General features: G+C 46.6%; 2 protein-coding genes across 3 annotated transcripts in view; one reads left to right on the top strand and one right to left on the bottom strand.

Moving 5' to 3' along the window:
• On the top strand, positions 1-25,796 carry bmp6 (bone morphogenetic protein 6). The gene is made up of 7 exons (XM_086101294.1): positions 1-1,177; positions 6,279-6,465; positions 7,023-7,171; positions 7,301-7,498; positions 24,163-24,239; positions 24,363-24,473; positions 24,543-25,796. The coding sequence occupies exons 1-7, from the start codon at positions 778-780 to the stop codon at positions 24,690-24,692; spliced, it is 1,272 nt and encodes a 423-aa protein (XP_085957420.1). The 5' UTR covers positions 1-777; the 3' UTR covers positions 24,693-25,796.
• txndc5 (thioredoxin domain containing 5) overlaps positions 25,629-26,752 on the bottom strand; it is a 10,734-nt gene continuing 9,610 nt past the window's right edge. For both annotated transcript variants that reach the window (XM_086101293.1, XM_086101292.1), the window contains one exon: positions 25,629-26,672. In XM_086101293.1, the coding sequence (XP_085957419.1) occupies positions 26,550-26,672 (123 nt within the window). In that variant the 3' untranslated portion in view covers positions 25,629-26,549. The remainder of the gene's footprint in view (positions 26,673-26,752) is intronic.

A 26,752-nucleotide genomic window follows, 5' to 3' on the forward strand; every position in this document is an offset into this window, starting at 1 on the left:
AGTCCGCACTAGAGAATATTTACTGTATTTGCAGAGCCGCTCTTGGAGCTGGCCGGCCAGTGCGCGTCGTGGCGCGTAGTTTCCATCGTCGCCGCCAGAGGTCGCCAACGCCTTCCTTTCTACCTGCGCGGTGGTGATTCGCCGGCCAATTTCTGTCACGGTTTACGCTCGCACGCCGCCGTTTTAATGGATCGAAATGAAAAAGGAGTCGCGGCCGGTTGTACGCGTGGCGTCAGGCGCGTCTTCCGCCAATCGGCACTCGACGGAGAAGCGCCGTCGTCGGGCGCCCCAAACTGAAAAGGCGTTGGAAGAGCTCCACCTCTGGCCGACGGCGGACGGAGGGGGCGGTTTCGGGACGCGCGCGCATATTCCGGAGTGCAACCTGCTCGGCTGTCAGTCCGCGCGAGGAGGAAGAGGTGAGCCGTTTTGAGCTCTCGAGTCCACGGGCAACTTTGGAGCGCTTTCGCGGAGTCGAGCCGAGCCGTCCGACGCCATGTCATGGCTTCATCCGTAGGAGTTGTCATTTCACTCTTGCCCGCGACCGTCGAAGACATGTTTGTGTTGTGACGCACTCCCGCGGGCGCCCCGACCGCCGTCCCCACGGTGCACTTTGACCGCCCCGATGAGAACGGGGACAAATGCCGTTTTGCGCCTCGGCGTCAGGAAATAGTTCTCATGGCTTGAGGCCGGCGCGTTCCCGTCAACTCCTTTTTCTTTCTTTTTGTTCGACGACCTTTGGACGAGGCGACCGACGAGCTCGCGCAGCGGGACGCCACCATGACCCCGGGTTGGCTCGCCTTGGTCGGATTGTGCTGGGGCGCCTACTGCTGCAGCTCCCCGGCGGCGGGGGGGCACTCCTCGCGGGACGGGAGCGGCCGAGCGCAGCCGGGCCCCTTCGTGCAGCGGCGCCTAAGGACGCACGAGAAGAGGGAGATGCAGAAGGAGATCCTGTCCATCCTGGGTCTGCCGCACCGACCCAGGCCGCGTCTGTCCCGGGCCAAATTCAACTCGGCTCCGCTCTTCATGCTGGACCTGTACAACAGCATCCGAGCGGACGGCGCGTCGGAAGGCTCCCGGCCGGCGCGGACCACGCGCAGCCCGCCGCTGGCCGCCGTGGACGAAGCGGAAGCGGCCTTCCTCGACGACGCCGACATGGTGATGAGCTTCGTCAGTTTGGGTGAGTCGCCTTGGCGCTTCCGAGCGAGTTGGAGTTCCGAGTGAGTGGCGACAGGTGGTTGTTTGTTTGTTTGTTTGGGGGGGGGGGGGGCAACGGGGAGAAAGGAACCCACATCAAAATATTCCCTTTTCACCTTTGTTGTCCGCCCGCGGCTGCACGCGGCTTGCGTTTTTTCACCTCAATGTCTGCTGCGGCGATTGCTGTGCGCTTGAGTTGCATCCGCGTTTTAGGACCAGAAAAGCCCGCGCGCAGGCCCCCTTCCTTCCTGGAGCAGCCGCGGTGTTTACTTGGCAGATAAACAGGCTCAAGGAGGCTTTGGGACCGCACCGATTGTCCTTCTCTTTCCAGCCTGATGTCCAAAAAGTGGCTTCATTTCATACCCCGCGTGAATAGCATCAGCTTTCAAGCGGCCCTTGAAATCCCCCCCCCCCCCCCCCCCCCCCGGCCCCCACGTACGGTCTATACAGTAGTTGTGCTTTGCTCTCCACTGTTATTGGTGCTCAGACGTACGAATGTTGCGTAATGATCTTCCTCTTTGAATTCACTTCTCCAAGTCCTTCCCGGCTTCCGGACGGGTGACGGTGTTTGTCTGCGCTTTACTATTCCCGCGCTGCGGCGGTTGAAATGTGCCCTTCCGTGCCGTTCCGCATCTGGACTCCCACTTTTGATGAATCGCAACCGCGTGTCGGATTTGATCGAGTCTCGTTCTGGACTAAGACGACGATTCCGGGTGGTCCCGCCTGCTTTTCAAAGCGGGCCCCAAAAGTCTGGATGTCGTGCGCAGCAAGACCTGAATTTGGAAGGAAGAGAGGCAAGGCAGCCAAATGTCTGGAATAAGCAGGGCATTAGTCGCGCCGGATTCATCAACACAGGCCACACGAGGCTTTTGTTTCCCAAATGGAGCTCATCCAGCGGGGCCCGCAGAAAGTCTGGGCGAGTCGAAGGCAACGCAAAAGACGGCGGCGATGTGATTGCAACTTTGCACGACTGGATCGTCGGAATCGATCGCCTTAGCCTTCATTTGACCTTTTCTGTCGCCATGAGAACCAAATTCGCAAGGAAGGCTATGAACATTCCTGCACATGTTTAGCGACAATTGTCTTTTTTTGTCCTGACGAAGGCTAAAGTGACAGCTTGATCAGAGTTCTTCTCTTCACCTAAAAAAAACAAACAAACAGCCGATTGGACTAAGAAGACAAGATGCCATTGTAGCTAGCGTATGACGCTTAGCCCCCCCAAATTGCCTGCATGGTGACACTTTGAACCCGCAACGGATTGATGGATCTTTTCATGACTTGCAAAGTGGACACTTTCTTTTGAAATGCAAGCAGTGTGGAGACGGACCGGCGCTTCGTACCGATTGGCTGAACAGAGGTGGAAAGGAGACGGTTGTTGACAGTTACGTCCTCAAAACAAATCCTTGTCTGTTGTTGCTCCGTAGTCCAGCGTGCATGCGTCTCGGAATGATGTCTTTAGCAGCCGCCTGCAACAGTAGCATGGGAGAGAGAGAGGCAGCGCCGGCGCCGGCTGATTTTGGCATCTCTTCTCCCGAGGCACGGGCCGGCGTAGCCGCCGCCGCCGCCACTGCTGCTGCTGCGTCACCTCTGCGAGTGGACTGACTGGGACCTGCGTGAGGGGACGTGGGGGGGGGGGGCAGTGTGCCAAGTGAGTCATGTATGGGCCCCGTCCCTTGTTCCCCTCAGCTTTCATCACGCGGTGGCCACTCGCCGCCGTGAAACACAGCAAGTGGTGGAAAAACTCCTCATTGGGGAGCGGGAGCATATTTTCCACTCGGTTTTTCATCTTCATTCCTAGAATAGCGCATTCATCGCTGTTTACCTTGCGGACGTCCCGCTTTCCACCAAGCTCCGGTCCGCCGCTGCGACACTGTGCGGCCTGTGACTCAGGCCGGGTGACACGCGGCGGCTCCCGGCGTGTCCCAATGTGTGGCGGGCGGGGGCGGGGGCGGCGGTGCTGACCGCCGACCGCAGCGTAGGGCTGTGACGGCCATTCTGTTTTTTTGCGGCTTACGCAGACAAACAGTCACACACGCAGACTTTAAACATGAACTCACCGGTTTACTGCTTTCCTCTCGAGTGGAAAATGTGAGCATCTTTTCATGGCCGCATTTGTGAAGGGAAACGTCTGTGTTGTTGATCCTTGGGTTGAATTTAGCGCATATGGGAGAAGACTTCCGAGAGGGCTCGCGGAGGACTAGCGGGGTCACATGAGCTTTTTATTTTTTTTTTTGTATTTTTTTGGCGCGGCATCGCATAGCAATACTGGAGTTGTAACAAGCTCTCTTAGCCAAGTCTACAAGCCAGAGTCAGCCAATCCTCCATCCAGCGTCCCCAGTTGCTCCAGAATGCTGCGGCTCGCCTCTCGACCGGTACTCTCATCGCTCCGAGTCCGGCTTCCCCCCGCTGGCTCATTTTAGCCTTCTCTTGACCATCCAAGGATTTGCTTTCCGATCTTGAAGTGGCCCCTCCCCATCCTGACCACAGACGAGCAATCATTTGCGCTCAGCCTCGCACCTAGGGACAATTTGGAGCGCCCAATCAACTTGCCGCACGTGTTTTGGGAATGCGGGAGGAAACCCGAGCGCCCGGAAAAAAGCCGCTTTGTTTTCCGTGCCCTTCCGTGACAATCCAACCCGTATTCTGGTGGACAGACGTCAAGTGTGTCTTCATCGCTCGCCGGCGCTCGGTCTCGAGAGGACACGCCTGAAACAACAAGTGCCTGCTAGGCACTCAGAAAAAGGCTTCGGGGTGAGCTCGAAACGCCGCCGACGCTCCTTTTCGACCTCGCCGCCGCCGCCGAATTTACGAGCCCCCCCCTGGCTGACCCCCTCCCTCGGCTTTGCAAAGCGCGATACGGGCAGCGAAACAATCGTCGGCGCATCGGCCGGTCGGGAGGAAGGCAAGGGAGGAAGGGACGAGATGGAGAGAGGGAGGGAAGGCTTCCAAGAACAATGGCGATCTTCCCACTCGGTCAAGCCAATCAACCCGTTTGTATCGCAACTGGCGTCTTCGCTTGTTGACGTGAGATCCTTTTGGGCTCAAGACTCAAATGTGGCAACCCGACGAAAAATGCGACGACGTCCGCCGCCTCGTTGAAAAGCGCACAGAGGCCGCGTTCAGAAGAAGAAGAAGAACGCATTCGGCATTTGGGCATCAGCTCGGCGTTCTGCAAAGGCCCCCTCCTGGCCAAAATGTCTGCGGGCTCAGCCGCCTCGCTTTCAGAGGCATTCGAGTGTCTTATCAGTCAGGACGTGCGGGGGGAAACTCCACCCGGGTCTTCCTGGCGTACGCGCACTCTGAGCAGATTGTTTTGACGTCAAGTGCCTCATCTGCGCGCCGATGAATCGGACTTTCCATCTTTTGCGGCGCGTGCGCGTTTGTGTCGGAGAGCCACGCTTGGACTTTTGTCGGCGATTGGTTTTGAACGGATTGGGGTTGGGAGTTTCTGTCACCTTTCAGCCAACACTTGGACATTGTCGCATTCCTTTTCCATTTGAAAGTGGGAAGACCCGAAAAAAAAAAAAAAAAGGAGCTAAATGCCACTGGGAGTCGGCGTGCTTTTTCCAGTTTGACAAACGGTTGCCTTAATGCAGGGTTTCCTCCACTTGTTCAGCTCCAGAACCCCAAATTAGACATGCGGTCCCTCCCAAGGGCACAAGATGACCAAAATACATCCCGTGCGGAATTTATATCTCGGCAATATGGCGTTGCTGCGGATGCATTTGTGTTCTTTGTCGTTGGGATGGCGGAAAGGGAGAGAAAAGAAAAAAAAAGCCAACGAGCGCCGCCGCTCGGATCCTCACCCGCGCGCTCGCACGCCTAAACGCGCCGTTGGTGTGCACGTTTGTGTTGCGTCACCGTTGTGTGCACGTCAACTGTTGCCGCCGGGTCGGGAGAAAATCTCCAAAGATTGCATGCAAAGATAATGACGAGTCCCGTCATTCTTGCGCCGCGGCCTCTGAGATTTCCTGACTACAAAGATCAGAAAGGCTCCCGATTGCAGCCGAGCGCGGCGAGCTCGCAGCGTTTGGCGCGCTCTCTCTTTTTGGGCGTCGAGTTTTCTGGGAGCGACTGAAATTCACCGTGACGGTCAACAAAATCCAAATGAGCAAAAACAAAAAAAGGGGGGGTGCTCTATTTTGCAGGTTGCCCCCCCCCCCCACGCCATATCGCTGTGCATAATGGGTGACGCTTTCGATTCTTCGGGAAAAAACAAAACTGTCGTAGTGCCGGTCAGTCTGTATTTGATTCATTTTTGTTGTTCTCTGCGCCGCGTGCGCAAAATCTGCGCACGTTCTCGGGAGCTCTTGGTTGTGCTCGTTCTGGAAGTGGCCAAAGCGTCACGGTGGGCATCGGCGGCCCGGCACGCGGCGACCTTTCCCACCTCGGTTTTACTCTCGGGGCCAAGACCGAAGGAAGAGAATGTGTCGCCGGTGCGCTTGGGGCGCTTCCCCGCATCGTAAAAGGACTGAACGAGCCCGACTCCCGGCCTGCGGGAAATATCATTTGGACCTCTCGCCTTCATGTTTGGCGTTGCCGTCCCGACGTCCGCCGCGCCAGCGAAACGCTTCCTTTGCTCACGCGGGACCGAAAAAGGAAGGTCTAATGATAGACGGGCGCGCGCCAGACCTTCCTTGAGGGAATCAAATTGCATTTCCGAATCCAAAACAATTGTGCGGCTGGCGGCGTCTTCCACGCGGCGTTTGACGCGTACGTAACAATTACCGACGCGGGCCCGACTCTCGGGACCGCATGAATCCGTTTTTGCTTTCCAGTCCGTCTGCGCTCGCGGTCTGCGGCGAGCCGAGCGCCGTCCTCTCGACCTCGGTGCACTCGGCGCCGACGAGCGACTCGCGCGGGCGGCCGCTTATTTGTCTTGCGGCGAATGATGCGTACGATCGATTAACGGGCACATTTTTGCGTGTGTTTTGCAGGACGGAGCGCATTCTTGAGGTTGTAAGCTTCGCTATTTATGCGTCCCCCCCCCTTCCCGTTCGGCTTGCCGTCGTTGCGCCGTCTCGGCGGAAGTGGTGGTCGGTCTCACTTCTCGTCCTCTTTGTTGTGTGTTCTCCATCTCGCAGCGGAGCGGGAGCCCCCCCCGCGGCGGCCTCAGCACAAAGAGTACAAGTTCAACCTGTCGCAGATCCCCCAGGGCGAGGCCGTCACCGCCGCCGAGTTCCGCCTGTACAAGGAGTGCGTGAGCCGCGCTTTCTGCAACGACACCTTCCTGCTCAAAGTCTACCAAGTGGTCAAGACGCACCCGGACAGGTAGCGCAGCGTGCGGCCGTAAGGCGGCTGTCGAGGGCAGCCGATGCGAGAATTGTCCGCTGTCTTTTTTTTTCCTGACTCGATTGCGCCGCCAACTCGGAAGAAAGCGGCGGCCGTCTCGGTCCCCCGTCGAGACGCCGGCCGTCGTCGATTTGGCCGGGCCGCCCGAGGGGTTCCGCGGCTATCGAGGGCGACTTCTTTTCTGCATTCCTTTGGCCCGACAATGCGCGCTTTGTACTCTCCGGCCTCAAGCCTTTTGCTTTTCCCGCATATTTGCGGATCAAAGGCCTCCTGTATCGGGATTATTTTGGAGTCGGTTCGAGCCTCGTCGGCAGAGTGAAAGGGAACAAAAGGCCACCGCGGCCACGGCTCCTGAGCGCCCTTCGTTTTCCTTCTTGTTTTCTCTCGTTTCGCGGCGACGTTCGGAGTCTCGTCTTGGCCTTTGAAGAGCGCGCGCGTCCCGATGGCTTCGGAGGTTTCGCCGCCACCCGCAGCTTGAGCCCGTACGGACGCCGGTGCCGCAAGTCACCGCGGCGTCATCTCTTGTTGTCGCCCAGAGAGGCCGAGCTTTTCCTGCTGGAGTCTCGCCGGCTGTGGGCAGCGGAAGAAGGCTGGTTGGAGTTTGACGTCACGGCCACCGGCAACCTGTGGCTCATGAGCCCGCTGCGCAACCTGGGCCTCCAGATGAGCGTGGAGACCGCCAGCGGTAAGCCCTCGCGCCACTCCCAACTTGGATCCCAAAGCGGAAATTCTTCCCTGCGTTCATTGGGGGCGGGGGGGGGGGGGGGGCGCTGAATACGCACACCTTGAGCCATCCGTTCCTTTGGCCAAACAGGGCGGCGCGTGAGTCCCGAGGATGCCGGGCTGGTGGGGCGCGACGGCGCCGTGGAGAAGCAGCCTTTCCTGGTGGCCTTCTTCAAGGTCAGCGAAGTGCGCCTCCGCAGCTCCCGCTCCGCCGCCGGCAAACGCCGCCAGCAGAGCCGCAACCGATCCGCGCCGACGCAGGAGACGTCCGGAGGGCCCGGCCCAGCAGGTCAGTGCCGCGGCGGCCAGGCCTTTTCGTCCTCGCCCCTCCGCCATCTGTGTTGTCGTGGATACCATGGCGGGAAAATGTCTTCCGGATGACGCCGGCGCTTGAAATTTGCGCGGCCCGAGTTGGAGACATCATAAATTCTGTCGGGCGAGACTTGCCGAGGCAGAGCACGTGCGGGCCGCCCGCTGGTTTGCCCTTCCTCGGCCTTGGCATGGAGTCCCGCGCAAAAGTCTCGGGCCAGCGCCGGCCGGCTTTGTTGTTTGGAATCGGCAGAGTCCACCTGTCAAATCGGGGCCTGGCGATTTTCTGACCAAAGATTCGCCCAACTTCGTAATTCTTGTGCAACGATTGAAACAAAGCGTCCCCGCCCTGAAATACTTGAGGCAAAACTCCAAAGAAGGATCCCGATAAGAATTGAAACAAATCCCCGCTGGGCATTTTCCCAAAGTGACTTCTTGGGCAGGAGCCTTTTTCGGCTTGGACCTCGACCCGGTTCGTCTTTGTCGGCGTGGCCTTTTGAACCATTTGCGCTCCCAATCTTGCACCGAGTGTTTTCTCATGACTGAGAAATAATTCAGGTGTCGCTCTAAGACTGAACGAGGCCGTTTCTTTCTCGCCAGAAGAAATTGAGACTCGCGCGTCCTCCGGGTGGGCCTTGAAGAGCGCCGCTCGAAGCAAAAGCTTGGCGTTTCGCGGCGGCTCATGGGAGCTCCAGCCGCTGGGCTCTGACTTGTCGGGGGCGGGCGGGGGGGCAAGTTTACAAGCATCCGGCGAAGGAGGACCACATCGCAGCGGAGCGCGGGTGGCCTGTAATTAGGCCGAGCTACTCATTAGCCGCGCGGCTCAAAGACTGGCCGCGCTAACGGCGCGGCTTCAAGAATGCTAATGACACGGCTGTGTGTGTGTTTTTTTTTTTTTGTCATGGCTCTCTCTCACCTCCCCCTCCCCCTCCTCCTCATTCTCCCGGCTCTGTCCCCGCCCGAGCTCCTTTTGTTTACCGTCAAGCGTAATTAGACGAGGCAGAGCTCCCTCGCAGGGTTTAATGGCCTCGGTGATGAAAGACAGGAAGAAAGATAAACGCGCAGGGAGGAGCGAGACAAGATCAGGACGGCGTTCCCCTTTCAAGTCCCGCGGGACCCTGCCGTCGCGCGCTACCGGGCGCTCGTGTCCAAAGCGGAGGCCCGTTCAAGCGGCCGCGCGTCCGATTGCCGCTGTCAAAGCTGCGGTCTTTTCTCACTCGCTTCTAAGTGAGTCTCCGTTGGCGGCGTAACGGCCCGCTTCTGAAAGTCCCGATTGACACCGTTGGATCGCTGTGTTTTTGGAACCATGCGCAATTTAAAAAAGAAAAATAATATGCTATCGATGGACTTTTCCTCTTGGCAGAATGCTTCTCGCTCGAGTCGTCTTTTTCAGGCTCACTGAAGGGCGGCTGGTGTTGCGAAGAGCCGATATGTGCTCAGGACCCGCGGTGCGTCTTCAAAGCGACACGCCGACTGTTGAGCGAGCGAGTCACGAGTCCGCACGGAGTCTTGAACGCGAATAGAAGTTGGCCTGTTGCTGACCATCTCCGCGTTTTTTTCCCTATTCATTTCGAGTTCTCTTTCTCTTTCAATGTATTGATTTATTTTGAACTGCGAGTAGGACGTCGTGAAACGGAAGGCCTCCCGAAGACAGAAAGTGTCGAAGCGGCGCTTCAGACCATTCCATTGCCCTCTTGAAAGTTTCTTTCCACCTCCGCTCCCAGTGAGGTCAAGGAAAAAAGAAATGAATGGAGGGCTCACGGGAGCCGCCGCTCGGCGGTAGCTGCGCGGCCTTGAATTTTTATTGGCAGGAAGGGGCCAAGGCGCTTTATGGGGGCCCACAAATCTGGGCCTTTCCCCTCAATGAAAGCCCACTGTCAATATCGGCCTCATTCCTCTCAAAGAGCCCCGTCGACGGCGCCTGGGCTCGCGCGCCGACCTTTGACCCTCACGCAAACGAGAGTGTCATTTTTCTGAGCCGGGACCGAGGATTTCATCCGACTGCGATTGTCGCAAATGCTTTTGCCGCCCACGCGCCCAGAACCATCCGACCACCATTTCTGGTGAGTGCCACAAAGCGGCGGGTGCCCCAAATGTTTTGGTGGTCCCGCCTGAAAATTCTTCTGGCTTGCCGCCGTTTCCGATTTTCTTTTGCCGGGATACCGATGACGGTTGCGCAGGCGATCGTTGTCATTGGAAATTTTCAGACCGCCTCATCTCAAAAGAATGCGCGGCACCCCCTTTTGTCCCGTTCGCCGACGAGCTGTCCTTCATCCTCGTTACCAAGTCATGGCTGTACTCATCAACTCCATTAAACAAAAAAAAAACAAAAAAAACAAGTGACCCATTATCAGCATCGTGTGTGATTTCACAACCACTCCCACAAACATGACCCGAAGTTCACATGGGGTCACGTTTCCTCTGTCCCTGTCCGCTTCCTGTCTTATACTCCAAACGGGCACAGGTCATTTTATCTCCAACAATCTGACATGAAGTCAGTTTCCTAAAAAGGCAAAAATGCCCGTAGTACCTGTGCCCCTCCCCCCCTCCAACAAGAGGCGTTTCCCATCAAAGAGGAAGGAACTCGGGGACGGACGGGAAAGGCCTGAACAGACCCGACTTAGTCGAAGTGATCTGTCAGGCCACGTTCGACACGCCTTACGTCTGCTTCTTTGGCACAACAAGTGCGGCAAACTAAGTGGAGGTCGCAAAAAGAACCATTTGAGCGCACTACGCCACAACTCCCCCTGCGCTATTTCCTGCCTCTTGAGAACATTGTCCAATCGGTAGCATGTATTAAAAAAACTCGGACTGCATGAAGAAACAAGACTGACTTTTGACATGCTCCGATCCAAACAATTGCTGCCCACCCGTGTTCATTTGGAGGAGACGTTGTCAATGGAGTTTTTTTCAAATGAATGAAAGTTTTCATCATCCGATGGCATGTCTGTTGAAGCTGGCCAAAAGCGGGCCATTTCACTCGCCCAAATTAAGAATGAATCTCGTCTGTTTTCCTTTGAGCAAAACCGAAAACCTTTCGACACCAAAGCGGAACACCGCTCTGGAACTACAATTTAACACAATTCTGTCTTTCAATGAACAAAAAAACGCCTTAATATGTATGCTCGTCTTTTTTGGTTGTGAAAAACATTTGACAATACATGGTCGTCCTTTTTGGCTGTAAATTTTTATTTTTATTTGTTTTTTAATGGTCTTATGTAGGGAAAATGTAGAGTGTTGATGACCTGCCTTGTAGTCGAATGGTTAGTGCGTCTGCGTCACAGTGCACAGGTGCAGGGTTCAATTCGGGCTCAGGCCTTTCCATCGCAACGGCCATGCCCCATATTTGGCCATCCATTTTCTCCTCAACTCTTGGCGCTGACACTGACACATTATGAAAATGTAGAATTTTCATTACTTACCTGGTAGTCGAATGGTTAGTGAGTCTGCGTCACAGTGCAGAGGTGCAGGGTTCAATTCGGCCTTTTCTCTGTGAAGTTGCACGTTCTCACCACACCTGCACAGGTTTCCGGAAACTGTAGAGTGTTCATGACCTGCCTCGTAGTCGATTGGTTAATTCGTTGGCGTTGCGCTGCGGCGGTGCAGGGTTCAATTCCGACTCTGTGTGTTCTCACAAGCATGTGTGGTCATCCACTTCGTACTCACACCAGGAACAATTCACAAAGCCCCTTACTATACATTGTCATTTTTCTCGGCTAAAAACGCCTTAGAAAAGGGCAATGTAGAGTAAGGCGTTTTTCACCCAAAAAAACCCCGACCATGTATAGTAAGGCGTTTTTCACCGAAAAAAACGACCATGTATAGTAAGGCGTTTTTAACCGAAAAAAACCCGACCATGTATAGGAAGGCGTTTTTAGCCGAAACAAACGACCATGTATTGTAAGGCGTTTTTAGCCGAAAAAAACGACCATGTATAGTAAGGCGTTTTTAACCGAAAAAAACCGACCATGTATAGTAAGGCGTTTTTAGCCGAAAAAAACGACCATGTATTGTAAGGCGTTTTTAGCCGAAAAAAATGACCATGTATAGTAAGGCGTTTTTAGCCGAAAAAAACGACCATGTACATGTATAGTAAGGCATTTTTAACCGGAAAAAAAGGACCATGTATAGTAAGGCATTTTTAACCGAAAAAACCCCGGCCATGTATAGTAAGGAGTTTTTAACCGAAAAAACCCCGACCATGTATAGTAAGGCGTTTTTAGCCGAAAAAATGGCCATGTATTGTAAGGCGTTTTTACCCGAAAAAAAACGACCATGTATTGGAAGGCGTTTTTAACCGAAAAAAACCGACCATGTATAGTATGGCGTTTTTAGCCGAAACAAACGACCATGTATTGTAAGGCGTTTTTAACCGAAAAAACGACCATGTATAGTAAGGCGTTTTTAGCCCAAAAAAACGACCATGTATAGTAAGCTGTTTTTAGCTGAAAAAATGACCATGTATAGTAAGGCGTTTTTAGCCGAAAAAAAACGACCATGTACATGTATAGTAAGGCATTTTTAACCGAAAAAAAACGACCATGTATAGTAAGGCGTTTTTAGCCAAAAAAAAGGACCATGTACATGTATAGTAAGGCATTTTTAACCGAAAAAACCCGACCATGTATAGTAAGGAGTTTTTAACCGAAAACCCCCCGAGCATGTATAGTAAGGCGTTTTTAGCCGAAAAAATGGCCATGTATTGTAAGGCGTTTTTACCCGAAAAAAAACGACCATGTATTGGAAGGCGTTTTTAACCGAAAAAAAACGACCATGTATAGTATGGCGTTTTTAGCCGAAACAAACGACCATGTATTGTAAGGCGTTTTTAACCGAAAAAACGACCATGTATAGTAAGGCGTTTTTAACCGAAAAAAAACGATCATGTATAGTAAGGTGTTTTTAGCCGAAAAAATGACCATGTATAGTTAGGCGTTTTTAACCCAAAAAAACCCCCATGTATAGTAAGGCGTTTTTAGCCCAAAAAAACGACCATGTATAGTAAGGCGTTTTTAAACGAAAAAAACGACCATGGATAGTAAGGCGTTTTTAACCGAAAAAAACCGACCATGTATCGTAAGCCGTTTTTAGCCGAAAAAACGACCATGTATAGTAAGCCGTTTTTAGGCGAAAAAACGACCATGTATTGTAAGGCGTTTTTAGGCGAAAAAACGACCATGTATTGTAAGGCGTTTTTAACCGAAAAAAAAACGACCATGTATAGTAAGGCGTTTTTAGCCAAAAAAAAGGACCATGTACATGTATAGTAAGGCATTTTTAACCGAAAAAAAAACGACCATGTATAGTAAGGCGTTTTTAGCCAAAAAAAAGGACCATGTACATGTATAGTAAGGCATTTTTAACCGAAAAAACCCGACCATGTATAGTAAGGAGTTTTTAACCGAAAACCCCCCGAGCATGTATAGTAAGGCGTTTTTAGCCGAAAAAATGGCCATGTATTGTAAGGCGTTTTTACCCGAAAAAAAACGACCATGTATTGGAAGGCGTTTTTAACCGAAAAAAAACGACCATGTATAGTATGGCGTTTTTAGCCGAAACAAACGACCATGTATTGTAAGGCGTTTTTAACCGAAAAAACGACCATGTATAGTAAGGTGTTTTTAGCCGAAAAAATGACCATGTATAGTTAGGCGTTTTTAACCCAAAAAAACCCCCATGTATAGTAAGGCGTTTTTAGCCCAAAAAAACGACCATGTATAGTAAGGCGTTTTTAAACGAAAAAAACGACCATGGATAGTAAGGCGTTTTTAACCGAAAAAAACCGACCATGTATCGTAAGCCGTTTTTAGCCGAAAAAACGACCATGTATAGTAAGCCGTTTTTAGGCGAAAAAACCACCATGTATTGTAAGGCGTTTTTAGGCGAAAAAACGACCATGTATTGTAAGGCGTTTTTAACCGAAAAAAAAACGACCATGTATAGTAAGGCGTTTTTAGCCAAAAAAAAGGACCATGTACATGTATAGTAAGGCATTTTTAACCGAAAAAAAAACGACCATGTATAGTAAGGCGTTTTTAGCCAAAAAAAAGGACCATGTACATGTATAGTAAGGCATTTTTAACCGAAAAAACCCGACCATGTATAGTAAGGAGTTTTTAACCGAAAACCCTCCGAGCATGTATAGTAAGGCGTTTTTAGCCGAAAAAATGGCCATGTATTGTAAGGCGTTTTTACCCGAAAAAAAACGACCATGTATTGGAAGGCATTTTTAACCGAAAAAAAACGACCATGTATAGTATGGCGTTTTTAGCCGAAACAAACGACCATGTATTGTAAGGCGTTTTTAACCGAAAAAACGACCATGTATAGTAAGGCGTTTTTAACCGAAAAAAAACGATCATGTATAGTAAGGTGTTTTTAGCCGAAAAAATGACCATGTATAGTTAGGCGTTTTTAACCCAAAAAAAACCCCATGTATAGTAAGGCGTTTTTAGCCCAAAAAAACGACCATGTATAGTAAGGCGTTTTTAAACGAAAAAAACGACCATGGATAGTAAGGCGTTTTTAACCGAAAAAAACCGACCATGTATCGTAAGCCGTTTTTAGCCGAAAAAACGACCATGTATAGTAAGCCGTTTTTAGGCGAAAAAACGACCATGTATTGTAAGGCGTTTTTAGGCGAAAAAACGACCATGTATTGTAAGGCGTTTTTAACCGAAAAAACGACCATGTATAGTAAGGCGTTTTTAGCCGAAACAAACGACCATGTATAGTAAGCCGTTTTTAGGCGAAAAAACGACCATGTATAGTAAGGCGTTTTTAGCCGAAACAAACGACCATGTATTGTAAGGCGTTTTTAACCGAAAAAACGACCATGTATAGTAAGGCGTTTTTAGCCGAAACAAACGACCATGTATTGTAAGGCGTTTTTAACCAAAAAAAAACACGACCATGTATAGTAAGGCATTTTTAGCCGAAAAAACGACCATGTATAGTAAGGCGTTTTTAGCTGAAAAATACGACCATGTATAGTAAGGCGTTTTTAGCCCCAAAAAAAGACGACCATGTACAGTAAGGCGTTTTTAGCCAAAAAAACGACATAGTATAGTAAGCCGTTTTTGGCCCGAGAAAAACGACATAGTATAGTAAGGCGCTTTTAGTCCAAAAAAAGATAACCATGTATAGTAAGATGTTTTCGCCCGAACAAAACGACATAGTATAGTAAGGCGTTTTTGGCCCGAAAAAAACGACATAGTATAGTCAGGCGTTTTTGGCCCAAAAAAAACGACATAGTATAGTAAGCCATTTTTGGCCCGAAAAAAATGACATAGTATAGTAAGGCGTTTTTGGCCCGAAAAAAACGACATAGTATATATAGTAAGGCGTTTTTAGCCCGAAAAAAACGACATAGTATAGTAAGGCGTTTTTAGCCGAAAAAAACGACATAGTATATAGTAAGGTGTTTTTAGCCCGAAAAAAATGACATAGTATATATAGTAAGGCGTTTTTGGCCCGAAAAAAACGCATAGTATAGTAAGACGTTTTTAGCCCAAAAAAAACGACATAGTATAGTAAGGCGTTTTTAGCCCGAAAAAAACGACATAGTACATTAAGGCGTTTTTGGCCCGAAAAAAACGACATAGTATAGTAAGGCGTATTTAGCCCGAAAAAATGACATAGTATAGTAAGGCGTTTTTAGCCCGAAAAAAACGACATAGTATAGTAAGGCGTTTTTGGCCCGAAAAAAACGACATAGTATATATAGTAAGGTTTTTTTAGCCGAAAAAAACGCACAGTAGAGTAAGACGTTTTTAGCCCGAAAAAAACGACATAGTATAGTAAGGCGTTTTTAGCCCGAAAAAAACGACATAGTATAGTAAGGCGTTTTTGGCCCGAAAAAAAAGACATAGTATAGTAAGGCGTTTTTAGTCCAAAAAAAGACAACCATGTATAGTAAGGCGTTTTTGGCCCGAAAAAAACGACATAGTATAGTAAGGCGTTTTTAGCCCCGAAAAAAACGACATAGATATAGTAAGGCGTTTTTAGCCCGAAAAAAACGACATAGTATAGTAAGGCGTTTTTGGCCCGAAAAAAACGACATAGTATAGTAAGGCGTTTTGGCCCGAAAAAAACGACCATGTATATAGTAAGGCCTTTTTAGCCCAAAAAACGACACAGTATAGTAAGGCGTTTTTGGCCCGAGAAAAACGACATAGTATAGTAAGGCGTTTTTTGCCCGAAAAAAATGACATAGGATAGTAAGGCGTTTTTTGCCCGAAAAAAAACGACATAGTATAGTAAGGTGTTTTTAGCCCGAAAAAAATGACATAGTATATATAGTAAGGCGTTTTTGGCCCGAAAAAAACGCATAGTATAGTAAGACGTTTTTAGCCCAAAAAAAACGACATAGTATAGTAAGGCGTTTTTAGCCCGAAAAAAACGACATAGTACATTAAGGCGTTTTTTCGCCCGAAAAAAATGACATAGTATAGTAAGCCGTTTTGGCCCGAAAAAAAACAACATAGTATAGTAAGGCGTTTTTAGCCCGAAAAAAACGACATAGTATAGTAAGGCGTATTTAGCCCGAAAAAACGACATAGTATAGTAAGGCGTTTTTAGCCCGAAAAAAACGACATAGTATAGTAAGGCGTTTTTGGCCCGAAAAAAACGACATAGTATATATAGTAAGGTTTTTTTAGCCGAAAAAAACGCACAGTAGAGTAAGACGTTTTTAGCCCGAAAAAAACGACATAGTATAGTAAGGCGTTTTTAGCCCGAAAAAACGACATAGTATAGTAAGGCGTTTTTGGCCCGAAAAAAACGACATAGTATATATAGTAAGGCGTTTTTAGCCCGAAAAAAACGACATAGTATAGTAAGGCGTTTTTAGCCGAAAAAAACGACATAGTATATAGTAAGGTGTTTTTAGCCCGAAAAAAATGACATAGTATATATAGTAAGGCGTTTTTGGCCCGAAAAAAACGACATAGTATAGTAAGGCGTTTTTAGCCCGAAAAAAACGACATAGTACATTAAGGCGTTTTTTCGCCCGAAAAAAATGACATAGTATAGTAAGACGTTTTGGCCCGAAAAAAAACGACATAGTATAGTAAGGCGTTTTTAGCCCGAAAAAAACGACATAGTATAGTAAGGCGTATTTAGCCCGAAAAAACGACATAGTATATATAGTAAGGTTTTTTTAGCCGAAAAAAACGCACAGTAGAGTAAGACGTTTTTAGCCCGAAAAAAACGACATAGTATAGTAAGGCGTTTTTAGCCCGAAAAAAACGACATAGTATAGTAAGGCGTTTTTGGCCCGAAAAAAATGACATAGTATATATAGTAAGGTTTTTTTAGCCGAAAAAAACGCACAGTAGAGTAAGACGTTTTTAGCCCGAAAAAAACGACATAGTATAGTAAGGCGTTTTTAGCCCGAAAAAAACGACATAGTATAGTAAGGCGTTTTTGGCCCGAAAAAAATGACATAGTATAGTAAGGCGTTTTTAGTCCAAAAAAAGACAACCATGTATAGTAAGGCGTTTTTGGCCCGAAAAAAACGACATAGTATAGTAAGGCGTTTTTAGCCCCGAAAAAAACGACATAGATATAGTAAGGCGTTTTTAGCCCGAAAAAAACGACATAGTATAGTAAGGCGTTTTTGGCCCGAAAAAAACGACATAGTATAGTACGGCGTTTTGGCCCGAAAAAAACGACCATGTATATAGTAAGGCATTTTTAGCCCAAAAAAACGACATAGTATAGTAAGGCGTTTTTGGCCCGAGAAAAACGACATAGTATAGTAAGGCGTTTTTTGCCCGAAAAAAATGACATAGGATAGTAAGGCGTTTTTTGCCCGAAAAAAAACGACATAGTATAGTAAGGTGTTTTTAGCCCGAAAAAAACGACATAGTATATATAGTAAGGCGTTTTTAGCCGAAAAATACGCATAGTATAGTAAGACGTTTTTAGCCCGAAAAAAACGACATAGTATAGTAAGGCGTTTTTGGCCCGAAAAAAATGACATAGTATAGTAAGGCGTATTTAGCCCGAAAAAAGACAACCATGTATAGTAAGGCGTTTTTCGCCCGAAAAAAACGACATAGTATAGTAAGGAGTTTTTGGCTCGAAAAAAACGACATAGTATAATAAGGCGTTTTGGCCCGAAAAAAATGACATAGTATAGTAAGGCGTTTTTGGCCCGAAAAAAACGACATAGTATATATAGTAAGGCGTTTTTGGCCCCAAAAAAATGACATAGTATAGTAAGGCGTTTTTAGCCCAAAAAAACGACATAGAATATATAGTAAGGCGTTTTTGGCCCCAAAAAAACGACACAGTATAGTAAGGCGTTTTTTTCGCCCGGAAAAAACGACATAGTATAGTAAGGCGTTTTTAGCCGAAAAAAACGACCATGTATTGTAAGGCGTTTTTGCCCGAAAAAAAACGACCATGTATAGTAAGGCGTTTTTAACCGAAAAAAACGACCATGGATATTAAGGCGTTTTTAGCCGAAAAAAACGACCATGTACATGTATAGTAAGGCATTTTTAGCCCAAAAAAACGACATAGAATATATAGTAAGGCGTTTTTGGCCCGAAAAAAACGACATAGTATAGTAAGGCGTTTTTGGCCCGAAAAAAACGACATAGTATATATAGTAAGGCGTTTTTGGCCCAAAAAAAAAGACAGTATAGTAAGGCATTTTTAGCCCGAAAAAAACGACAGTATAGTAAGGCGTTTTTTCGCCCGAAAAAAACGACATAGTATATATAGTAAGACGTTTTTAGCCCAAAAAAAACGACATAGTATAGTAAGGCATTTTTAGCCCGAAAAAAATGACATTGTCAAAATGTCATTTTTTGGGCTAAAAACGCCTTACTATACATGGTCGTTTTTTTGGGCTAAAAACGCCTTACTATACATGGTCATTTTTTCAGCTAAATACGCCTTATGTCGTTTTTTTTCGGGCTAAAAACGCCTTACTATACTATGTCGTTTTTCTCGGGCCAAAAACGCCTTACTATACTATGTCGTTTTTTCCGGGCTAAAAACGCCTTACTATACTATGTCGTTTTCTCGTGCAAAAAACGCCTTACTATACTATGTCGTTTTTTTTCGGGCAAAAAACGCATTACTATACTATGTTGTTTTTTCGGCCTGAAAACGCATTACTATACTATGTCGTTTTTTTCGGGCTAAAAACGCCTTAATATACTATGTCGTTTTTTTCGGCTTAAAAACACCTTACTATACTATGTCGTTTTTTTCGTGCAAAAAACGCCTTACTATACTATGTCGTTTTTTTCGGCTTAAAAACGCCTTACTATACTGTGTCGTTTTTTTCGGGCTAAAAACGCCTTACTATACTATGTAGTTTTTTTCGGCTTAAAAACGCCTTACTATACTATGTCGTTTTTTCGGCCTAAAAACGCCTTACTATACTTTGTCGTTTTTCTTGGGCCAAAAACGCCTTACTATACTATGTCTTTTATTTCGGGCCAAAAACGCCTTACTATACTATGTCGTTTTTTTTGGGCTAAAAACACCTTACTATACATGGTCGTTTTTTTCGGCTAAAAATGCCTTACTATACTATGTCGTTTTTTTCGGGCTAAAAACGTCTTACTATACTATGTCGTTTTTTTCGGGCTAAAAACGCCTTACTATACTATGTCGTTTTTCTTGGGCCAAAAACGCCTTACTATACTGTCGTTTTTTTTTCAGGCTAAAAACGCCTTACTATACTATTTCGTTTTTTTCGGGGCAAAAATGCCTTACTATACTATGTCGTTTTTTTCGGGCTAAAAACGCCTTACTATATATACTATGTCGTTTTTTTCGGGCCAAAAACGCCTTACTATACTATGTCGTTTTTTTCGGGCTAAAAACGCCTTACTATACTATGTCTTTTTTTTCGGGCTAAAAACGCCTTACTATACTATGTCTTTTTTTTTCGGGCCACAAACGCCTTACTATACTATGTCGTTTTTTTCCGGCCAAAAACGCCTTACTATACTATGTCGTTTTTTTCGGGCCAAAAACACCTTACTATACTATGTCGTTTTTTTCCGGGCCAAAAACACCTTACTATACATGGTCGTTTTTTTGGGCTAAAAACGCCTTACTATACATGGTCGTTTTTTCGGGCTAAAAACGCCTTCCTATACTATGTCGTTTTTTTTGGCTAAAAACGCCTTACTATACATGGTCGTTTTTTTGGGCTAAAAACGACTTACTGTACTATGTCCTTTTTTTCGGGCCAAAAACACCTTACTATAATACTGTCGTTTTTTTCGGGCCAAAAACGCCTTACTATACTATGGCATTTTTTCGGGCCAAAAACGCCTTACTATACTATGTCGTTTTTTTCGGGCCAGAAACGCTTTACTATACTGTTGTTTTTTTCGGGCCAAAAACTTCTTACTATACTATGTCGTTTTTTTTCGGGCTAAAAACGCCTTACTATACTATGTCGTTTCTTTTTGGGCTAAAAAACGCCTTACTATACTATGTCGGGGGTTTTTTGGGCTAAAAAACGCCTTACTATACTATGTCGTTTTTTTCCGGGCCAAAAACGCCTTACTATACTATGTCGTTTTTTTCGGGCCAAAAACGCCTTACTATATATACTATGTCGGTTCTTTTCGGGCTAAAAACGCCTTACTATACTATGTCGTTTTTCTCGGGCCAAAAACGCCTTACTATACTATGTTGTTTTTTTTTCGGGCTAACAACGCCTTACTGTACTATGTCTTTTTTTCCGGGCCAAAAACGCCTTACTGTACTATGTCGTTTTTTTCGGCTAAAAACGCCTTACTATACTGTCGTTTTTTTCGGGCCAAAAACGCCTTACTACACTATGTCGTTTTTTTCGGGCTAAAAACGCCTTACTATACTATGTAGTTTTTTTCCGGGCCAAAAACGCCTTACTATACTATGTCGTTTTTTTCGGGCTAAAAACGCCCTACTATACTATGTCGTTTTTTTCCGGGCCAAAAACGCCTTACTATACATGGTCGTTTTTTTGGGCTAAAATGGTCATTTTTTCGGCTAAAAACGCCTTACCATACTATGTCGTTTTTTTCCGGGCCAAAAACGACTTACTATACTATGGCGTTTTTTTCGGGCCAAAAACGCCTTACTATACTATGACGTTTTTTTCGGGCCAAAAACGCCTTACTATACTATGTCGGTTCTTTTCGGGCTAAAAACGCCTTACTATATACTATGTCGTTTTTCTCGGGCCAAAAACGCCTTCCTATACTATGTTGTTTTTTTTTCGGGCTAACAACGCCTTACTGTACTATGTCTTTTTTTCCGGGCCAAAAACGCCTTACTGTACTATGTCATTTTTTTCGGGCTAAAAATGCCTTACTATACTATGTCGTTTTTTTCGGCTCAAAACGCCTTACTATACTGTCGTTTTTTTCGGGCTAAAAACGCCTTACTATACTATGTCGTTTTTTTCCGGGCCAAAAACGCCTTACTATACTATGTCGTTTTTTTCGGGCTAAAAACGCCCTACTATACTATGTTGTTTTTTTCCGGGCCAAAAACGCCTTACTATACATGGTCGTTTTTTTGGGCTAAAAACGCCTTACTATACATGGTCTTTTTTTCCGGGCCAAAAACGCCTTACCATACTATGTCGTTTTTTTCCGGGCCAAAAACGCCTTACTATACTATGTCGTTTTTTTCGGGCTAAAAACGCCTTACTATACTATGTCGTTTTTTTCGGGCCAAAAACGCCTTCCTATACTATGTCGTTTTTTTCGGGCCAAAAACGCCTTACTATACTATGTCGTTTTTTTCGGGCTATAAACGCCTTACCATACTATGTCGTTTTTTTCCGGGCCAAAAACGCCTTACTATACTATGTCGTTTTTTTCGGGCTAAAAACGCCTTACTATACTATGTCGTTTTTTTCCGGGCCAAAAACGCCTTACTATACATGGTCGTTTTTTCGGGCCAAAAACACCTTACTATACTATGTCGTTTTCTTCGGGCTAAAAACGCCTTACTATACTATGTCGTTTTTTTGGGCAAAAAACGCCTTACTATACATGGTCGTTTTTTCGGGCTAAAAACGCCTTACTATACTGTGTCGTTTTTTTCGGGCTAAAAACGCCTTACTATACATGGTCGTTTTTTTGGGCTAAAAACGCCTTACTATACATGGTCGTTTTTTTGGGCTAAAAACGCCTTACTATACATGGTCATTTTTTCGGCTAAAAACGCCTTACTATACTATGTTGTTGTTTTTTCGGGCTAACAACGCCTTACTGTACTATGTCTTTTTTTTCCGGGCCAAAAACGCCTTACTGTACTATGTCGTTTTTTTCGGCTAAAAACGCCTTACTATACTGTCGTTTTTTTTCGGGCCAAAAACGCCTTACTACACTATGTCGTTTTTTTCGGGCTAAAAACGCCTTACTATACTATGTAGTTTTTTTCCGGGCCAAAAACGCCTTACTATACTATGACGTTTTTTTCGGGCTAACAATGCCTTACTATACTATGTCTTTTTTTCCGGGCCAAAAACTCCTTACTGTATTATGTCGTTTTTTTCAGGCTAAAAACGCCTTACTAGACTGTCGTTTTTTTCGGGCTAAAATGCCTTACTATACTATGTCTTTTTTTGGACTAAAAACGTCTTACTATACATGGTCGTCTTTTTTGGGACTAAAAACGTCTTACTATACATGGTCGTCTTTTTTTGGACTAAAAACGTCTTACTATACATGGTCGTCTTTTTCTGGACTAAAAACGCTTTAGTATACATGGTCGTCTTTTTCTGGACGAAAAACGCTTTAGTATACATGGTCGTCTTTTTTTGGACTAAACACGTCTTACTATACATGGTCGTCTTTTTTTGGACTAAAAATGTCTTACTATACATGGTCGTCTTTTTCTGGACTAAAAACGCTTTAGTATACATGGTCGTCTTTTTTTGGACTAAAAACGTCTTACTTTACATGGTCCTCTTTTTTTGGACTAAAAACGTCTTACTATACATGGTCGTCTTTTTCTGGACTAAAAACGCTTTAGTATACATGGTCGTCTTTTTTTGGACTAAAAACGTCTTACTATAAATGGTCGTCTTTTTCTGGACTATAAACGTCTTACTATACATGGTCGTCTTTTTTTGGACTAAAAACGTCTTACTATACATGGTCGTCTTTTTCTGGACTAAAAACGCTTTAGTATACATGGTCGTCTTTTTCTGGACGAAAAACGCTTTAGTATACATGGTCGTCTTTTTTTGGACTAAACACGTCTTACTATACATGGTCGTCTTTTTTTGGACTAAAAATGTCTTACTATACATGGTCGTCTTTTTCTGGACTAAAAACGCTTTAGTATACATGGTCGTCTTTTTTTGGACTAAAAACGTCTTACTTTACATGGTCCTCTTTTTTTGGACTAAAAACGTCTTACTATACATGGTCGTCTTTTTCTGGACTAAAAACGCTTTAGTATACATGGTCGTCTTTTTTTGGACTAAAAACGTCTTACTATAAATGGTTGTCTTTTTCTGGACTATAAACGTCTTACTATACATGGTCGTCTTTTTTTGGACTAAAAACGTCTTACTATACATGGTCGTCTTTTTCTGGACTAAAAATGCTTTAGTATAAATGGTCGTCTTTTTTTGGACTAAAAACGTCTTACTATACATGGTTGTCTTTTTTTGGACTAAAAACGTCTTACTATACATGGTTGTCTTTTTTTGGACTAAAAACGTCTTACTATACATGGTCATCTTTTTCTGGACTAAAAACGCTTTAGTATACATGGTTGTCTTTTTGTTGGACTAAAAACGCTTTACTAAACATGTTTGTCGTCTTTTTTTGGACTAAAAACGCCTTACTATACATGGTCGTCTTTTTTTGGACTGAAAATGCTTTACTATGCATGGTCGAGATTTTTTGGGGCTAAAAACGCTTTACTCTACATGGTCGTCTTTTTTTGGACTAAAAACGCTTGACTCTCCATGGTCGTCTTTTTTTGGGGCTAAAAACGCCTTCCTATACATGGTTGTCTTTTTTTGGTTTAAAAACGCCCTACTTTCCACGGTCGTCTTTTTTTGTGGCTAAAAATGCAGTCCTGTACATGGTCGTCTTTTTTGGGGGCTAAAAACGCCTTACTATACACGGTTGTCTTTTTTGGGGCTAAAAACGCCTTACTATACACGGTTGTCTTTTTTGGGGCTAAAAACGCCTTACTATACACGGTTGTCTTTTTTGGGGCTAAAAACGCCGAATTCTACATGGTCGACCTTTTTTGGGGCTAAAATTTACTTTCTGTACATGGTCGACTTTTTTGGGGGGCTAAAAACGCTTTACTACACATCGTTGTCTTTTTGTTGGACTAAAAAGGCTTTACTTTACATGGTTGACCTTTTTTGGGGCTAAAATTTTCTTACTGTACACTTGGTCGTTTTATTGGTTAAAAACGCCTTGTGTGTGTGTGCGTGAGTGCGTGAGCGTTTACATCTATGTCTCTGTTTAAAATGTTGATTCTTGGAAATGACAAAATGGCTGAAAAATCAGTTCCTCGTGTCCGGACACGAAATGAAGCATTTTGTGTTTTGAAAAGAGACTGACAGAAAGAACACTTTGAATACTGTACTTCTAATGTTGATGAACAAAGTGATGATCATTTTTTTTCTCTCTCTCTCAGACTACAACGGCAGCGATCAGAAGACGGCCTGCAGAAGACACGAGCTCTACGTCAGTTTTCGAGAGCTTGGCTGGCAGGTATGCGACACGCGGACCTCGATCTTACGCCTCAAGATCGTTTCACACAGCCCAGCCCGACTTTGTACTGGAATAAGATTGGATTGGGGGCGGGGGGTAATCATCTGAACGTTATCGCGTCAGGATTGGATCATCGCTCCCGAAGGCTACGCCGCCAACTATTGCGACGGGGAGTGCTCCTTCCCTCTGAACGCCCACATGAACGCCACCAACCACGCCATCGTGCAGACTCTGGTACAAGCCACACATGCGCCGACAGACTCGGGGCGCTCGAAGCGACGATAAAGCGTTTTTGTCTTTCAGGTGCACCTGATGAATCCCGAGAACGTGCCGAAGCCCTGCTGCGCCCCAACCAAGCTCCACGCCATCTCCGTGCTCTACTTTGACGACAACTCCAATGTCATTTTGAAGAAATACAAGAACATGGTGGTGCGAGCCTGCGGTTGCCACTGACCTGCGCCGCCGCCAAAGAATCCCAGCGCTGTCCACGCGTCGCTCGGAAAAGGCTTCCGCGGCGATGACCCGCGTCATCTCACGGCAGCTGAGGAACACCGAGCGTGGCGCTCGAGTCACCCTCTTCCTGTCGAGTCACCCTGTGACGGCCGCTCTTTGCAACACGTTCCCCGCGTGGACCGAAAAAAAAAAATGCCCATTTTGTCTCACAGACACATTACAGTGGAATCGATCGTCCTCGCAGCGCACGGGCCGTTCATCCGGAACGTTCTTCTCCACTCGGTTCCGAGTGCAAGCGCCGGCCAAAGTCCTCTCCGGGAGACCAGCCTGTTCTCGGGAATGGGAAAAGTTCCGGGTGAGTCCTGTATTGGCAAACGAACCCATTGCTCCCATCGTTGGACAGCAGCGTGCCCGCCGATGGCTTTGACATCATTGCAAAGAGTCGTTATATTTACACTCCCAAAATATCAAATAGACGGAACCAAAGTACCCACATGCTATTTTAGCAACAGCTTCCTCCAAATAAACCCTCCCGTGTCAATATTTGTTGCGGTGAAAGGGATGTTCTGGTCCAAACAAGTGAAGAATCGGGCCTTATCCGTCCAACACGCCCACTTCTGGGTCAAGGGTGCAAAAATCATCACCGTCGCTTGTTTTCTTTCACTCAAGTTTCAGGGCTTTTTTTAAATTGAACATGTTGCCGTGGAGTCTTTCAGGTGATATATTTAAAGCCAAATCTAATAGCGACAGGAAGAAGCTCAAAGCCTTACGTGCCTAGCCAATCATCAAACACAAAATATACCTCTGGCAAGCTGCTGTTTACATCACGTCTGGGCTGCTCTTGTGTAAATACTTGTACATTCACACTTTATTTATTGCACTTTTTGTTCCAAAACAAAAAGTATATCGTATAAAAGACACATGGAGACACAAGAACCTATTTTAGATTTCTTTTATTATGATATCTCATGTTAAACTTGCCATTATTTTGGAGGGGGACCAATCTGCGGGCAGTGCACGACCCATGACTGCATAACACACAAAAACAAGTGTCACTGGAGTTCCGTAGACCATGTGCTTGTCATAAAGATTTCCTGGCAAAAACTGCTGTGTGTGTGTGTGTGTGTGTGTGTACAGTACCTGGTTTGACTTTGTCACACAAACGGTGTCAAAGGAGCAACATGTGCAGCGCATTTCATTTCCACAGTCCAAATATGAGGAAATAGTTCTGAGACTGTCTGACTGACTAGGTGGATTGTTCAACATCTCACTGGGGTGACTTCAGTGGTAGTGGCGGGGGCGGGGGGGGGGGGGGGGGGGTGTCTTTGGCGTGACCAAATCAGTGCTTTGACCCCACTGGGCCACAGAAAACACTTCCTTACACGAATGCAAACAAAAAGGCAATATTTGTAACAAACTAGCCCACACGGACCGTTGTCCTCTGGAGGACGTTAGCCAGTACCGTTCGGGGTTTCCAGATCAACAGAAGCAGCAGAAAATAGCATGTGGTTTCGGGGTGGGGGGGGGGGGGGGGGGGAGCTGATCTGCGTTCACGTCTTCAAGTCAGACTCCTGCGAGGGGCGTCCCTGAGACTTAAGTCACATAAGCGCTGGTGAGACAACATCAATTCATGGCTTGCACTCAAACAACAGATCCCACGTGTACATTAAAAAAAAAACAACAAAAGCAGCTACATAAATCATGTCAGGAAACAACCGAGACCCCCTTCAGAAACTTCATAAGTTTAAAAGAATGACAAATACCCAAAGACCCAGAATTGTCCCATCGTGGCAGGAAGGGGAGAGCGAGGTTTGGCCGCAGGAGGGACGGACGGGCGCTACGCCGACGCGCGGGTCCTCACAGCTCATCCCTCACTTGCTTCATGACGAATTTGTGCAGGTTCTCCAGGTCGCGGGGGCCGCTGTACTTGTCGCCCTGCTCGCCGGCGCGGAACATCAGCAGGGTGGGGTAACCTCGCACCTGACGAGGGGCAACACAAACAAACGGGTTTGTCACATCTTGCGCGCCGCAACGCCGGGACTCGGCTCGGCCCCCTCGTT

The sequence above is a fragment of the Hippocampus guttulatus genome, chromosome 21 (genome assembly GCF_054856545.1).
Source record: "Hippocampus guttulatus isolate MCC_2025c chromosome 21, RoL_Hgut_1.0, whole genome shotgun sequence".
Lineage (NCBI taxonomy): Eukaryota > Metazoa > Chordata > Actinopteri > Syngnathiformes > Syngnathidae > Hippocampus > Hippocampus guttulatus.